The 15,560-nt window shown below is 40.0% G+C and overlaps 1 protein-coding gene across 2 annotated transcripts; it reads left to right on the top strand.

Annotated features, from left to right (window-relative positions):
* Positions 1 to 866: 866 nt before the first annotated feature.
* Positions 867 to 15,098, top strand: LOC128698545 (heme-binding protein 2-like). 2 transcript variants are annotated; one of them, XM_053790822.2, is made up of 7 exons: positions 867 to 962; positions 2,666 to 2,730; positions 3,082 to 3,162; positions 5,218 to 5,341; positions 11,773 to 11,947; positions 13,304 to 13,414; positions 14,335 to 15,098. In XM_053790822.2, the coding sequence occupies exons 2-7, from the start codon at positions 2,671 to 2,673 to the stop codon at positions 14,399 to 14,401; spliced, it is 618 nt and encodes a 205-aa protein (XP_053646797.1). In that variant the 5' UTR covers positions 867 to 962; positions 2,666 to 2,670; the 3' UTR covers positions 14,402 to 15,098. The 2 variants fall into 2 exon arrangements, with proteins under 2 accessions (XP_053646797.1, XP_053646798.1); XM_053790823.2 differs by having other exon boundaries at positions 887 to 962; positions 2,670 to 2,730.
* The last annotated feature ends 462 nt before the right edge of the window (positions 15,099 to 15,560 follow it).

Consider the following 15,560-nt stretch of genomic DNA (forward strand, 5'->3'; position numbering starts at 1 on the left):
TTAGGTTAGGTAAGGTTTGTCAGGCAACAGGACAAGTGTTTCTTGCCGCGGGTCTGAGTCATATGGCCCACAGCTGGGGCTTTTGGTCATCTGATCGAGACCTTCTACTGGCTTACCCCTCCACCCCTTTAAAAAATATGGTTATAATTATATGATTGGTGGTGGTTACTTGTAGATGTCATCCCTGCAGCCGACTCCCGGACCAGGCTTCACTGACAGCCTGCTCAGTCAGGCTGCTGTAGTTTTATCAAGGATTTATCTTATGCAATACAAATTTATTTCTTTTCTGTAGTATACAAAATATAGTTTACATGAAAAAATATTGGTACACACAAAAGAAAGCCACTAGCATTCAGTGCATTTTGTACTCACCTAGTTGTGGTTGCAGGGGTCGAGTCCAGCTTCTGGCCCCACCTCTTCGCTGGCCGCTACTAGATCACTCTTCCCGCCCCATGAGCTTTATCATACCTCTTCTTGAAGCTTTGTATGCGTTTTGTAATGACTGATCGGTGATGGTTACTCAAGGACTGATGACTGTTAATGGTGAAGGGTGTACCTGATAAGGTTTGTCACAGGAGGGGTCCCGTAAGTGACTTTAAGTCTACATAACTTAAAAATTTTGGGTCTACTACTACTGTTGCGAGGGGGCCCCCATAACGGGGGGCTCCAAAAATATAGGGCCGCCACTGGGTTTGTGAGAGGGATAATATGAGGCAAGATATGGTCATAATAATAATAATTAAAACACTCAGCACCAGTAAAAATTCACAAGAGTCGAGGCGCAGACATTGCATCAGCAGTATGGTCGTCTAGCCGCTGCTGTCAGCTAACAGTCAGGTAACAGCTAACCTCTTATCAGCTCAGTCAGCACATGTAGAGTTTATGTGGTCCTGGAGGTGACCAGTGGACATCACTCTCCTCTGGAACACTCGCCACTCCACTAGTTACAATTCACTCTTCTAGTAAGTACATCAGAACCTCCAAATATAATCAGACTGTTCCTGATTATCTTAACTTACTACTTTCAATTTAAATATTCCAAAAGGATAGTATATAATCGGACAATTGAAATGCTAAAAAAATGTATTATAAACATAACGAAATGTTAATAAAACAAATGTGTAGTGCTAGGATATATACTGTGGAAATGTTGCACTCAGAAGACGAAATGATCCTCCTGTAGCTGATGAGCTTGAAGCCCAGTTAACCAACCAACTCAGTTTTATCATTCCTGACCAGATCCTCGACGTAGCCAACACGACTTCCACCATAATTAATGTTGCTCTTGTTAACGATGTTGGTAGCTACTTGGTCGACTGGAAGAGCAATAAATCTCATAAGCAAACATTCCTCCCTGATAAGATACAAAGGAAACTGCAGAAAAGCAGTACTGGAAATCCTAAATGCCCTAACATAGAAACCAGTGATCACCCATCCCTTAGTTCTCATGTCATGGTATGATAGTTACCGCAACAAATACCTGGAGAGGGTTTCGGGGGGTCAACGCCCCCGCGGCCCGGTCTGTGACCAGGCCTCATGGTGGATCAGGGCCTGATCATTAATGCAGAGTAAGAGGACATCAAGGAAGGACAACTACATGATAACCACCTGGTGGTTCACAATTACACTCACCCACTGACTATAAACCCAGAAATACTAATCTTAATCTTAAAATAATAAATCCTAACTAGTCATAAGTTTGCCTATGATACTCCAATATAGACACTTTGTATTGTGCCAAAACAAAAGCATTCACATTGCTAAACTCACAAATTATGATGTAGTCACTAAGCCTTAATACCATAATCTGTAAGTATTTAATGTTAAGAATTAATCTAAGTCTGCTCGAAATGCCTAGCCAGGCTAGGTGTCCTAGTGGCCCCCTCTGTAATTAATATTTTATAACATGTAAACCACACAATACCCAAAACCTGTAAACTCCACATTGTAACCCTTTTAGAGAATAAACTTGAAATGAATTTAATTGAATTTAATTTAATTGAAAAAAAAACAAGCGCTAAACCCAAGGAAGGAACGCCGATCATCCTGTTCCTCCTCGTCAGTAAACTTAATGGAAAGTTCCATAGAGTAAAGCTTGTAGTGTAGATTGGTTATATTGAGTCATCCTGGTATAGTTACTAACACATCGTAAAAACAGCCATGTTACATTTCTCAGAATGATGGATTTACAATGTCCCTCCAGGTGCTCTATGTACAGACTGACCTAGACAGCAATGATGGGTGAACCCATGGCCATCATAAAGCACCGTACACACAGTTGCCATAGATAAAACAACTGAAATTGACACAATTCAGTCAGGTCGACAAAAATATGTGACTGGTAATGGAAGATCTATGTCATCAGTAACTTTTCAGCAGAGTACGGCAATGGCTTGCAAGATGTAACATCAAAACTAAGCGAGCTTCTTGTTCCTGATAACAATGAAACATACGTATATGTGGTTGATGAAGTCCCGTACCATTTCCACAGTGAATACCCTAGTACTACTATATAAAACTACACGTATATGTAATTACATCTCGTCTGTCAAAGCTACAAACGTCATACAAGATTATTATTATTATTCCCTGAACTGAGAGTCGCTCAACAGCACTGAGGCACCTTCCTTAAAGGGATTATTATAATAAGTCTAAATTTTCCTAGGCAGGATGCGATGGTTGGTTGTATGTACACTGCTGCTGACCACCACGGCAGCCAGGGCTAACTTTGTAAGTTTAATATTTCTCATTTCAACTTTATTTTGACATTTTCCTCATACATTTTGTGCTATAATATACAAATTTTGGAGCATAAAAAAGAAAGAATTGCATTTAAATTCTTATTACTCTTCAATAATATACTTGAATTTACAGTTTTCCCATTGACTGTAGTGATTCCCCCCCCCCCAAAAAAAAGAAAAAACTGATCACCCGATTATTGGTAAAAAAAAAAAAAGTAACAACTAACTGATACGTAATTACGCCTTTGCATCTTTACGATCTGAGCTATTCTCTGGGTGCCCCATTTTAATTATTTCATTATATATTGATTTCCATGGAATGGTATGATATTGCTGGCAGTTGGACGAGTTGTGGGAGCATCTGATGGATATCTTCAGGACTTTTGAGTCAGTACCTTACAAGGTTACCAGGACAGCTCCTGTGAGTTTTCTGCATTTGTTTTATTTATCATTCTTGATATAAAGCCAATAAGTCTTTATCAGTTTTATTGAAAGTATTTTCGTACCGTTGTCTTGACTTCAGATCTCTGATAACCAGAGCTTTTAAGTTTATATAAGAATAATAGTGGCTTAGCGCTTCTTTTTGATTATAATAATTATAATAATAATAATAATAATAATAATAATAATAATAATAATAATAATAATATAAGAATAATAACAATATCTTTATTTACTACAAGTACATGTATGAAGTATACAGATCATAGCAGACATCAGTGACATATGTGGAAAATTGCATTTATCTGAATGTATCATTAAATACATAACAGTAAATGAACAAAGATAATTATTATTTATCAGTTAGACAAGTAGGAATTTGGGACACCTAGGTCGCAAAAAATGTCCCCCTTCGATACCTACCTCTGTCATATCCACAAGTTGCTCTGGACCCATTAATTACAAACGAAATATATGTCACGAGGAATGCTGGTAAATATATAAATTTGTGGACTGTATATTAAAATTAATAAATGATTATATATATATACACATTTATATAACAGGAAAATATATCTTAATCATAACACTCACCAATCTGACTGGAGATTAATGTGTCATTCTCAGAAAACCTCACTGTCTACATTTATGATAGTAATACTGGCCAGAACTATAAACATAATATAGACATGACTTAGCTGGGGTTCCTGGAGCTGTCTTGTCCAGTCGCCTGATATCTCAAGTTATGCAGGAATGCACATCCAACAATTTCGTCTCCTATTTGAGAGGTGTCAGCCCAATTTTAACCTCTAGAGTACGAAAATTCTTCACAGTATTAATTAACGTCTGTTCAATTCAAACAGCAATGGCGAGTGTCCTCCTGCGCAGGCGCAGCTTCTTCCTATTTTCAATAATATAATTTTTAAATACAGTATGGCCATCTATTTACATATAACTACTGTATTTCTGGAAAATATATACAGTATTTTCCACAACATATAACTATATAGAAAGCTGCTTGTTATGCTGATCATTTCCCGCAAATTAGGTCAATTTTGTCCCCAGGATGCGACCCACACCAGTCCACTAACACCCAGGTACCTATTTTACTGCTAGGTGAACATGGACAGCATTTGCTTTAAGCAAATGCGATACAAATCTGTAAGTGGTGCGGTTATTTTCTTTTCCCATATTAAACTACGTTTTTTTTTTCACGACACATCAACCTATCTATATCATTCTGTAGTATCCTCGTGCCCCCCTTAGAAATTATTTTCTCGCCATTTTTTTCTTTTTTTTTTTTATTCTTTTTTTTGTCGTTGGTAAACTGGCCTATGTTTCTGTAGATAATGTCATTAATGTAGATTCTGAACAGCAATTAACCCAAAACTGACACCTATAAGACATCAATTGTATTAGATCCTCCGTCTGATTTTCCCTCCATATAGAAAGAACAAGAAGGCACAATACCGTGACTGGAACAATACACAAATAACCCGCACATAGAGAGACCAGCTCACGACGTCCTTTCGGTCCGACTTGGACCATTTACAGATTGTAAATGGTCCAAGTCGGACCGAAATGACGTCTTAAGCTTCTTTCTCTCCTACATACGGTTTTTATATGTATTTTCCCCATTTACTTACACTCCGTTGCTTATCGATCATCCATCTTAAGTTTATTTAGACACAGGTACACATAAGCACTATAATTATACACAGCAACAATGGAAATAAGTCACTTTGTCTGACTTTTTTGGGGTTATCCTAGGTTCTCTACATATATGTTGTTATGTATGATATTTCTATGTAACTGTATTTGTGTATACCTAAATAAACTTACTTAAACTACCGGGAATAACCCCCAAGAAAAGTCAGACAAAAAGTGACCTATTTCCCCTGAGGTATCTGTGTATACCTGGAGAGGATTTTGGGGGTCAACGCCCCCGCGGCCGTCTGTGACCAGGCCAAATAAAGTGTCTTATTAACCAATTGCCACGTAAAAGCACATAATGGAGCCCCAATCTCGCTTCCAGGGGTACGAGGAGAGGCTATATGAGGAACAGAAATGGGTATGCACGCAGGAGACAAAGAAAAGTGATCCATTGAACAGCCTATTCTGGCGACTCTTCCAATACATCTCCGGACACAACCACAACAGTGAGTTCTCCTTATTAATGATTTTGTTTACTAATTACATTTAAAATGTGTAAGCATTTTAATTTGTAAATTGGTAATGTTATCTTTAAAACTGTTGTTAGTATCCACTAGTGTTATTATTTTTAACAATAATTATATTTCTATTATCATCATTACTATTATTATTACTATCATTATTATTATTATTATTATTATTATTATTATTATTATTATTATTATTATTATTATTATTATCATTATTACTATTATTATTAACAATATTATTATTAGTAGTAGTATTACCATCTTCAACACTGTTTTCATTTTCTTCACAATTCCAATTTTGATATCTGCAATGTTATAAAACAAGTTCTCACATTATTTATAACACTCAATACCTGTACGTTAATGAGTTAAATATTTGGAACACTTAGATATATTCATTGGAATAATATACACAAATACAGTACAATGTGATCCTCTAGAGATGGGTTGGTAGCATTGAAAAATTAGTGGGATGGATTTGATATGGACCTGCCAAGTATGGGCTAGTAGGCCTGTTGAAGTGTTCTTAAGAACATAAGAACGAAGGAACACTGCAGCAGGCCTACTGGCCCATGCGAGGCAGGTCCAAGTCTCCTACCGGCTTAAGCCAATGCACCCAACCTAGTCAGGTCAGGTCACATTGACTTAAGGGAGGAAGACGGCAACCGACCTGGTAGCACAAGCTATCAGGTCCAACTCACACCCACCCACATCCACTCATGTATTTATCCAACCTATTTTTAAAGCTACACAACGTTCTGGCCTCTATAACTGTACTCGGGAGTTTGTTCCACTCATCCACAACTCTATTACCAAACCAGTACTTTCCTATATCCTTCCTGAATCTGAATTTTTCCAACTTAAAACCATTGCTGCGAGTCCTGTCTAGGCTAGATATTTTCAGCACACTATTTACATCCCCTTTATTTATTCCTGTCTTCCATTTATACACCTCAATCATATCCCCCCTAATTCTACGTCTTTCTAGGGAGTGCAGATTCAGGGCCCTTAGTCTATCCTCATAGGGAAGGTTTCTGATACATGGGATCAACTTTGTCATCCTCCTTTGTACATTTTCCAGAGCATTTATATCCATTCTGTAATACGGTGACCAAAACTGTGCAGCATAATCTAAATGAGGCCTAACTAAGGATGTATAGAGTTGAAGAACAACCTGAGGACTCCTATTATTTATGCTTCTTGATATGAAGCCAAGAATTCTATTAGCTTTATTGCGAACACTTATGCACTGTTGTCTTGGTTTCAGATTACTGCTAACCAGAACTCCTAAATCTTTTTCGCAATCCGTAATATTAAGATCTACATTATTTAGTTTATATGTGGCATGGTTATTGTCCTGTCCAACATTTAGAACTTTGCATTTGTCTATATTAAACTGCATCTGCCACTTCTCCGACCACTGCATCAGTCTATTCAAATCTTCCTGGAGCGCTCGAATGTCCTCGTCAGAATGAATTCGACGGCCTATTTTGGTGTCATCGGCAAACTTGCTGATGTCGTTCTTTATGCCCTCATCTATGTCGTTTATGTAGATTGTGAACAGCAGGGGGCCCAACACTGACCCCTGTGGAACACCGCTCGTGACGCTTCCCCACTCTGATTTCTCCCCATTTATGCAAACTCTCTGCTGCCTATTTGTCAACCATGCCTCTATCCAGGAAAAAATTTCTCCTCCTATTCCATGTGCCTTAATTTTCCTCAATAGTCTCTGATGTGGGACCCTGTCAAAAGCCTTACTGAAGTCCATATACACAATATCATATTCATTACCATGATCTACCTCCTCAAATACCTTAGTGAAAAAAGTTAATAAATTCGTAAGGCAGGAACGCCCCTTTGTAAAACCATGCTGAGATTCGTTGATTAATTTATGCTTTTCAAGGTGGCTACGAACTGCCTCGGCAATTATTTATTCCATAAATTTTCCCACTATGGAGGTTAGGCTTATTGGTCTATAGTTCGAAGCTAAGGACCTGTCACCTGCTTTGGAAATAGGTATCACATTTGCCATTTTCCACTTATCTGGCACCATGCCAGTTTGTAGTGATATGTTGAAAAGATTAGCCAAAGGTTTGCTAAGCTCCTCTTTACATTCCTTTAGAACCCTTGCATACAGTTCATCAGGGCCTGGGGATTTGTTAGGTTTTAATTTATCTATTTGCCTAAGGACCATGTCACTTGTGACCCTAATCGTGCACAGTTTATTATCGTCCTGTTCTATATAATTTATCATTTCTGGAATATCGCTGGCATCCTCCTGTGTAAAAACTGAGAGGAAGTATGTGTTAAAAATTCTACACATTTCCTTATCACTGTCAGTGAGCTGACCCGAGGAACTTTTGAGTGGGCCTATCTTGTCCCTGATCTTCTGTATACCTGAAAGAATCATTTTGGGTTAGTCTTCGAATCTCTTGCAACTTTAACCTCATAATCTCTTTTTGCTTTTCTAATTCCCTTTTTTATTTCTCTCTTTAACTGAATATATCGATTTCTTAATTGCCCCTCTCCTGTTTTGATTTGCCTATATATGCCTCTCTTTTGACCAATCAGATATTTTAATCTATTGTTCATCCATTTAGGATCATTTTTGTTTGATCTGATTTCCCTATTTGGAATATAATTTGACTGAGCAGCTAGAACTATGCCCTGGAAAGCGTCATATCGGCAACCATCACCACCTACCTGACCCTTAGTCAGGTCATTCCAGTTCAGCCCACCTAAGTAATTTTTCAGTCCTATGAAATCAGCCAAGCGAAAGTCAGGGACGGAGACTTGATTGCCATTATTAGGGGAATTCCATGATATATTAAAACTGAGTGATTTGTGATCACTTTCCCCAAGCTCATCATTAACCTCAAGATTATTAATTAGTGTTTCCCTACTGGCAAGAACCAAGTCAAGGAGGTTATTTCCCCTAGTTGGCTCTGTCACAAACTGTTTTAAAAAACAATCCTGGATCGTATCAAGAAAGTCACCTGACTCTAAATTTCCTGTCAAATTGCTCCAGTCAATCTGTCTGTAGTTGAAATCTCCCATTAGCACGACATTTTCGTATGTAGATGCCTTACGAATTTCGTCCCATAGAAGTTTACTGCACTCCCTATCAAGATTTGGGGCCCTGTAAATCACACCCAAAATTAGTTTTTCTCGGCCCTCGAGAAGCTGTAACCAAACAGATTCAGTGGCTGATGCTTCTACTTTTATATCCTGTCTAACACAACAATTTAAATTGTCTCTGACAAATATCGCTACTCCACCACCCTTCCTGTTGACCCTGTCAGTGTGGAATAATTTATAGCCTTATATGTGACATTCAGAGGGCATCTCTCTATCTTTCAGATTGAGCCAGGTCTCTGTTATAGCAATAATATGTATGTTTCCTGCACTTGCAATTAATCTTAGCTCATCTATCTTGAGGTATATGTGGAGTCAAAAAACGTTATCTATGGAGGCAAAGAAGGGAATGTATGAAAGTATAGTAGTACCAACACTCTTATATGGGTGTGAAGCTTGGGTGGTAAATGCAGCAGCGAGGAGACGGTTGGAGGCAGCGGAGATGTCCTGTTTAAGGGCAATGTGTGGTGTAAATATTATGCAGAAAATTCGGAGTGTGGAAATTAGGAGAAGGTGTGGAGTTAATAAAAGTATTAGTCAGAGGGCAGAAGAGGGGTTGTTGAGGTGGTTTGGTCATTTAGAGAGAATGGATCACAGTAGAATGACATGGAAAGCATATAAATCTATAGGGGAAGGAAGGCGGGGTAGGGGTCGTCCTCGAAAGGGTTGGAGAGAGGGGGTAAAGGAGGTTTTGTGGGTAAGGGGCTTGGACTTCCAGCAAGCGTGCGTGAGCGTGTTAGATAGGAGTGAATGGAGACGAATGGTACTTGGGACCTGACGATCTGTTGGAGTGTGAGCAGGGTAATATTTAGTGAAGGGATTCAGGGAAACCGGTTATTTTCATATAGTCGGACTTGAGTCCTGGAAATGGGAAGTACAATGCCTGCACTTTAAAGGAGGGGTTTGGGATATTGGCAGTTTGGAGGGATATGTTGTGTATCTTTATATGTTTATGCTTCTAGACTGTTGTATTCTGAGCACCTCTGCAAAAACAGTGATAATGTGCGAGTGTGGTGAAAGTGTTGAATGATGATGAAAGTATTTTCTTTTTGGGGATTTTCTTTCTTTTTTGGGTCACCCTGCCTCGGTGGGAGACGGCCGACTTGTTGAAAAAAAAAAAAAAAAAATCTATCTTATTTCTTACACTCCTGCTATTAGTATAGTAAACCTTAAGGGAGCTAGTCCCTTGCTGTCCCCCTTTGTTTGCTGACCTGATCTATTGTCTTTATTTATAACTTCATGCTGAATGCCTTTTAAACATTTACTGTTTCCAACCCAAGTGTTGCAACCTGCTTGTTTCCCACACACACCCATACCTCTATCTTCTATCAGTTTAAAATCATAGGCATTTCACCAATGGCCTTCTCAATTGAGTTTGCAAGTGCTACCACCCCAGCCCCAGAGAGATGTACCCCATCCCTTGCATACATATCATGTTTGCCATAAAAGTTGTTCCAGTTGTCAATGAATGGGATTGCAAGTTCCTTGCAGTATCTGTCTAGCCAGCAATTTACACCAATTGCCCTAGACAACCATTCATTTCCTACTCCCCTTCTAGGCAAGATGCAACATATGATTGGGACCCCTCCCTTAGACTTAATGAAATCTATAGCTGACCTGTACTTATCTAGCAGCTCTTCTCTCCTACCCTTCCCAATATCATTTCCACCAGCACTGAGACAGATAATGGGCTTGTTCCCATTACCTGACATGATATTATCCAGCCTGTTAACTATGTCCCCAACACCAGCTCCAGGGAAGCACACTCTATCTCTCATCTTCTTATTCCTATTACAAAAAGCACGGTCAATATATCTTACCTGAGAGTCACCAACCACAAGAATGTGCTTACCTCTGTTAGCAGGGGCAGTAGTACCCTTACCTTCACTGGCCACTGAAGTACATTCATCCTGAAGAACAGAGAAGCGATTTCCTACCTTCAGATCTTCACTCTTAACTTTCCTTATTCTGATTCTCCTCCCATTACTGGTTACCACTCGCCACTTGTAGCAGGTGCTGGACTGCACCTCACTGCTGGTAGCCGTTGTTACCTCCCCACCTACAGCCTCCTCACAGCGAGAGACAGACTGCACCTCACTGCTAGAAGCCTCATTCCCCACAACTCCAGCCACCTCACACTCTCTCCCAGACCCATTGAGGTGGACCTTCAGCCTCCTAATCTCCTCCTGGAGAAGCAAGACCTCCTCCTTCAACTCTCCAGCCTCAATTTTTAAAACACTGCAGAAGCAAGCCATGCTTTGTAACCGTCCACGCTAATCCCCAAAGCAGCTCAGGGTCTGTGACCTCACGTGACGACTGACTACTGACCACTGACGACTGACCACTGACCACTGACGACTGACCACTTTCTTATGTTTGACTACATTTCGCCCACACAGTAGGCTTTATCAAGTCACAGACAGATCTACACAAGCTACCCAGCATTCTCCACCTGAATCTCCACATTATAACTGGTGTACTCTTTACCCAGGTAAGTCTGTGACTTGATAAAGACCACTGTGTGGGCGAAACGTTGTCAATAAAGAATCACATTATACTGCATTTGTGTCAATTTTTCCATCGTGTCGGTATTTGATACCTTTCATCTCCACCTCTGATGAGGACTGTTGAACGGGCGAAACGTTTCGTCTACGCGACAGACTACTTCTTCACTCTGTGAGTTTATCCTTATGCGTGGCCTGGTAGGCAATGCTCTCGCCTCACACACTGAGTGTCCGTGGTTCGATCCCCGGTACGAGTCAAAACATTGGGCGTATTTCCTCACACCTGCTCTCACTGTTCACCTAGTAGTAAGTAGGTACCTGGATGTTAGTCCCCTTTCATCTGCTGTCCCTATCCACCTAGCAGTAAGGAGGTGCCTGGGTGCTAGTCACCTAACACCTGCTGTCCCTATTCACCTACCAGTAAGTAGGTACCTGGGTGTTAGTCCCCTTTCACCTGCTGTCCCTGTTCACCTAGCAGTAAGAAGGTACCTGGGTGCTAGACACCTTACACCTGCTGTCCCTATTCACCTAGCAATATGTAGGTACCTGGGTGTTAGTCCCCTTTCACATGCTGTCCCTATTCACCTAGCAGTAAATAGGTACCTTGGTGCTAGGCGACTGTTGTGGGTGGTATCCTGGGGGACAAGATTGAAGGACAGTCCTGTATGACGCACTGACTTTCCTGGGTTATCCTGGATGGCTAACCCTCCGAGGTTAAAAAAATCCCAACAAAATCCTATTATATCTTACAAGAACTTGTTTCCCCAGGTGAGTACATCGCCATGACAGTACCAGTGACCACGGAGTTTACAATACAAAGCGCCAGTGACAAGACTTACACTATGTGCTACTACCTGGGGTTACAGCACCAGGACGACCCTCCAGCACCTCTAAACTCTCAGGTGTTCATCCAGGAACGACCACAGATGACTGTGCTTACAAGGTAGGTACGAGGCGTGTGTTCATGTCTCCTGACTAACAAAACTCTTACACCCACCCCAGCCATCCTCCTCTCCCTCTTCCTCTCCCTCTTCCTCTTCCTCTTTCTCTTCCTCTTCCTCTTCCTTCTTCCTCTTCCTCCTCTAACCAGCACAGAAAACGAGTGAAAAACAATAAAAAATAAAAATACATATACCAATTTAAAGAAACATTTGTCTGTTTCCTTACCAGGAAAATTCCTCCTAATTAATAACTCCTCCTCTTCCTCTTCCTCCCCCTCTTCTCTTCCTCCTCTTCTCCTCCTCCTCCCAGGAGTACATAAAACGAATAAAAATACATATAAATACAGAAGGATACAAAACGAGAGGCCAGCCTCTTGGACGGACCTCTCTTACCATAAACAAAACGAAAGAAAAACATTCAGAAAATACCATTATCAAGGTACCAAGAGCTAGTGCACGACACAAAGTAAGAATCCACTTAGACACAACCTTCCTTACTACCATGAATACACAAAACCAACGAAAAAACAACAAAATATGCGAGGATTCACAGATATATAAAACAGTTGACAAATTAGACACATGTGCAACTCTTGGGTATCTTTCTTGAGGAAACGTTTCGCCACACAGTGGCTTCATCAGTCCATCAAGAAAGATACCCAAGAGTTGCACATGTGTCTAATTTGTCAACATGTCGGTTCTCTGAACCATTCATCTACAAACATAAAACAGTGAACGACAGTGTGTGTAAAACCCATTAAGATAGGAAACTGAAACACGGGTAAGAAAGGTCTGTATATATTTCGGTCTAAGAGACCATCTTCAAGAGTTCTGCTGAAAATGGTATATGAATTAGACCGAAATAAACATTTATCTTTTTTTTTTAGGCATTTCAGTTTTCCGTTCAAATTATTTTTTTGTTATCAGTATAAAAATTTATGTTAAATCAGCTATTTTTAAAAAAAAGCGAGTTAAAATAGATAGAGAAAGCTCAAGAAAACAAAATTTTGGATTAATAGCCTGAAATAAGGCAGGATAACCCAGAACAATCAAACAGTATAACTTATTTCCATTATGATCCTTCGGTCCCTGTCCCCAGGATGCCACCCACAACAATCCACTAATACCTGGGTACCTATTACCTACTAGGTAAACAAGTGTAAAAGGTGTAATAGGCATAACCCCCCACTCGCCCCAGGACTGAACCCGGGTCATTCGACTGTGACCCAAAGGCACTGAATCACAAGACACATGTTACCTATTTAATGTTAGGTAAAAGGGGCAGCAGCAGTAGCATTCAACCTATATTTAAACTAAGCTTTAATAATAATAATAATAATAATAATAATAATTGACAGGACGGTGGGAGGATATCTGACAAGTGAATCTGACTGGATGGAAGAGGCTGGTAAACTGGCAGCTGTCATACAGGAGAACGGAGAGACTGTCTCTCTTAACCATATGTACTGGTAAGTACCTACCAGCAAGTAGCCACTGGTAAGTAGCTACTAGTAGGTATCCACTAGTTGCTACTAGTAGGTATCCACTAGTTGCTACTAGTAGGTATCCACTAGTTGCTACTAGTAGGTATCCACTAGTTGCTACTAGTAGGTATCCACTAGTTGCTACTAGTAGGTATCCACTAGTTGCTACTAGTAGGTATCCACTAGTTGCTACTAGTAGGTATCCACTAGTTGCTACTAGTAGGTATCCACTAGTTGCTACTAGTAGGTATCCACTAGTTACTATCCACTAGTATTTATACAGTGTTAGAACTAACTAGAGGCACACAGGCATGTTAGGAAATACTTCTTCAGCCTCTGGATGGTAAATATGGGGAGTGAGCTACAACAACTAGGTACCTATTTTCTGCTAGGTGAACATGGACACAGGTGTAACTAGATTAACACCTAGTACCTATTTACTGATAGGTGAACGAGGGCAACAGGTGTAACTAGATTAACACCTAGTACCTATTTACTGATAGGTGAACGAGGGCAACAGGTGTAACTAGATTAACACCTAGTACCTATTTACTGATAGGTGAACGAGGGCAACAGGTGTAACTAGATTAACACCTAGTACCTATTTACTGATAGGTGAACGAGGGCAACAGGTGTAACTAGACTAACACCTAGTACCTATTTACTGATAGATGAACAAGGACAACAGGTGTAACGAGACTAACATCCAGGTACCTATGTAACAGCAGCAGTAGTAGTAGTATTGGTGGTAATGGTGGCTGTAGTAATACTAGTAGTAGTATTACTACTAGTAGTAATAATAATAGTAGTAGTATTACTACTAGTATTAATACTACTAGTGGTAGTATTAATACTAGTATTGCTACTGTAGTAGCAGTAACTGATGTCTGTATTATCCCTCTCAGGGCTGGCTACGACTCGCCCTGGAAGTTCTGGTCTCGCCGTAATGAAGTCTGGTTCCCAGTATCTTAAAACCAGTAGCCACGCCAAAAAGGGGGCTGACTTGCAGGGGGACTTCAGCCCCCCTCCCCCCCCCAAAAAAAAATCTCTCAGTCGACCAGAACCCTCAAAAAAAAAAAAAAGTAACAGTAATAACGCTGTTTCCAAACAAGTTTCGTAGCCTCGACTTCAAACCAGACAGCAATCTGTCATTCCTAGTGTAGAAATTGAGTACTTTCTTCTGAATACTTTCTTTTGAGTGTTTCTGCATTGTACATTATAGCAGAATTTTGTGTTTTTTTGTGCTTGTATCATTAAAGGACCGTTATAAAGATTCTGGAACCATTTTAATAAATGTGAAGTAAAACTGATCTTATTGCATATATATATATATATATATATATATATATATATATATATATATATATATATATATATATATATATATATATATATATATATAAACACTGATCTCTGGCTGAAAGAGACTCGAACCTACGAATCTTAGAACAAGGTACGCAGTGCTATACCAATCTACCCACACAGGACAACGTGTAGCTTACGCTACACGTTGATCCAAGGCCTTAACTTGAGCCTGACTATCCTCATAAAAAGTCTTAAGTTTCAGTAAGGTATCACGTATTCCATACACTTGCAACATTGCTCCGTTATATACCATATCATATACCTTTTCCAAATCCATAAATGCAACAAAAACTTCCTATCTCTCTATATTGTTTACTTATATCCTTACCTGGAGTATACCTGAAGAGAGCTTCGGGGGTCAACGCCCCCCATTGATCTATGAGACTCAGCCTAGTGTATTAGGGAGCAGGTGATACGACGCAGTTGTATTAAATCTATTGCCCAACACTTGCATTCTGGCGACAGAACTGGAATTATCTACGCGTTTGCCACTGTTTTTTACGCTTGTGGCCATCCAGCCTCTGGGGGAGGGGAATTATTATATATTATTGGGGAGAAAATTACTCCACATATATGTGTTGTGAAGGCCATGGTGATATTCTGTTGCTACGGTGATACACTGTTGCTACAGTGTACACTGTTGCTACAGTGTACACTGTTGCTACACGTCAACCTATGGCTTAATGATGCCAGGATCTCTGCTAAGATCACTGCTAGGATCTCTGCCAGTGGCGTTGCTAGGGTTGGTGACACCCAGGGCGGCATC

Source organism: Cherax quadricarinatus, chromosome 88 (assembly GCF_038502225.1).
Source record: "Cherax quadricarinatus isolate ZL_2023a chromosome 88, ASM3850222v1, whole genome shotgun sequence".
NCBI lineage: Eukaryota > Metazoa > Arthropoda > Malacostraca > Decapoda > Parastacidae > Cherax > Cherax quadricarinatus.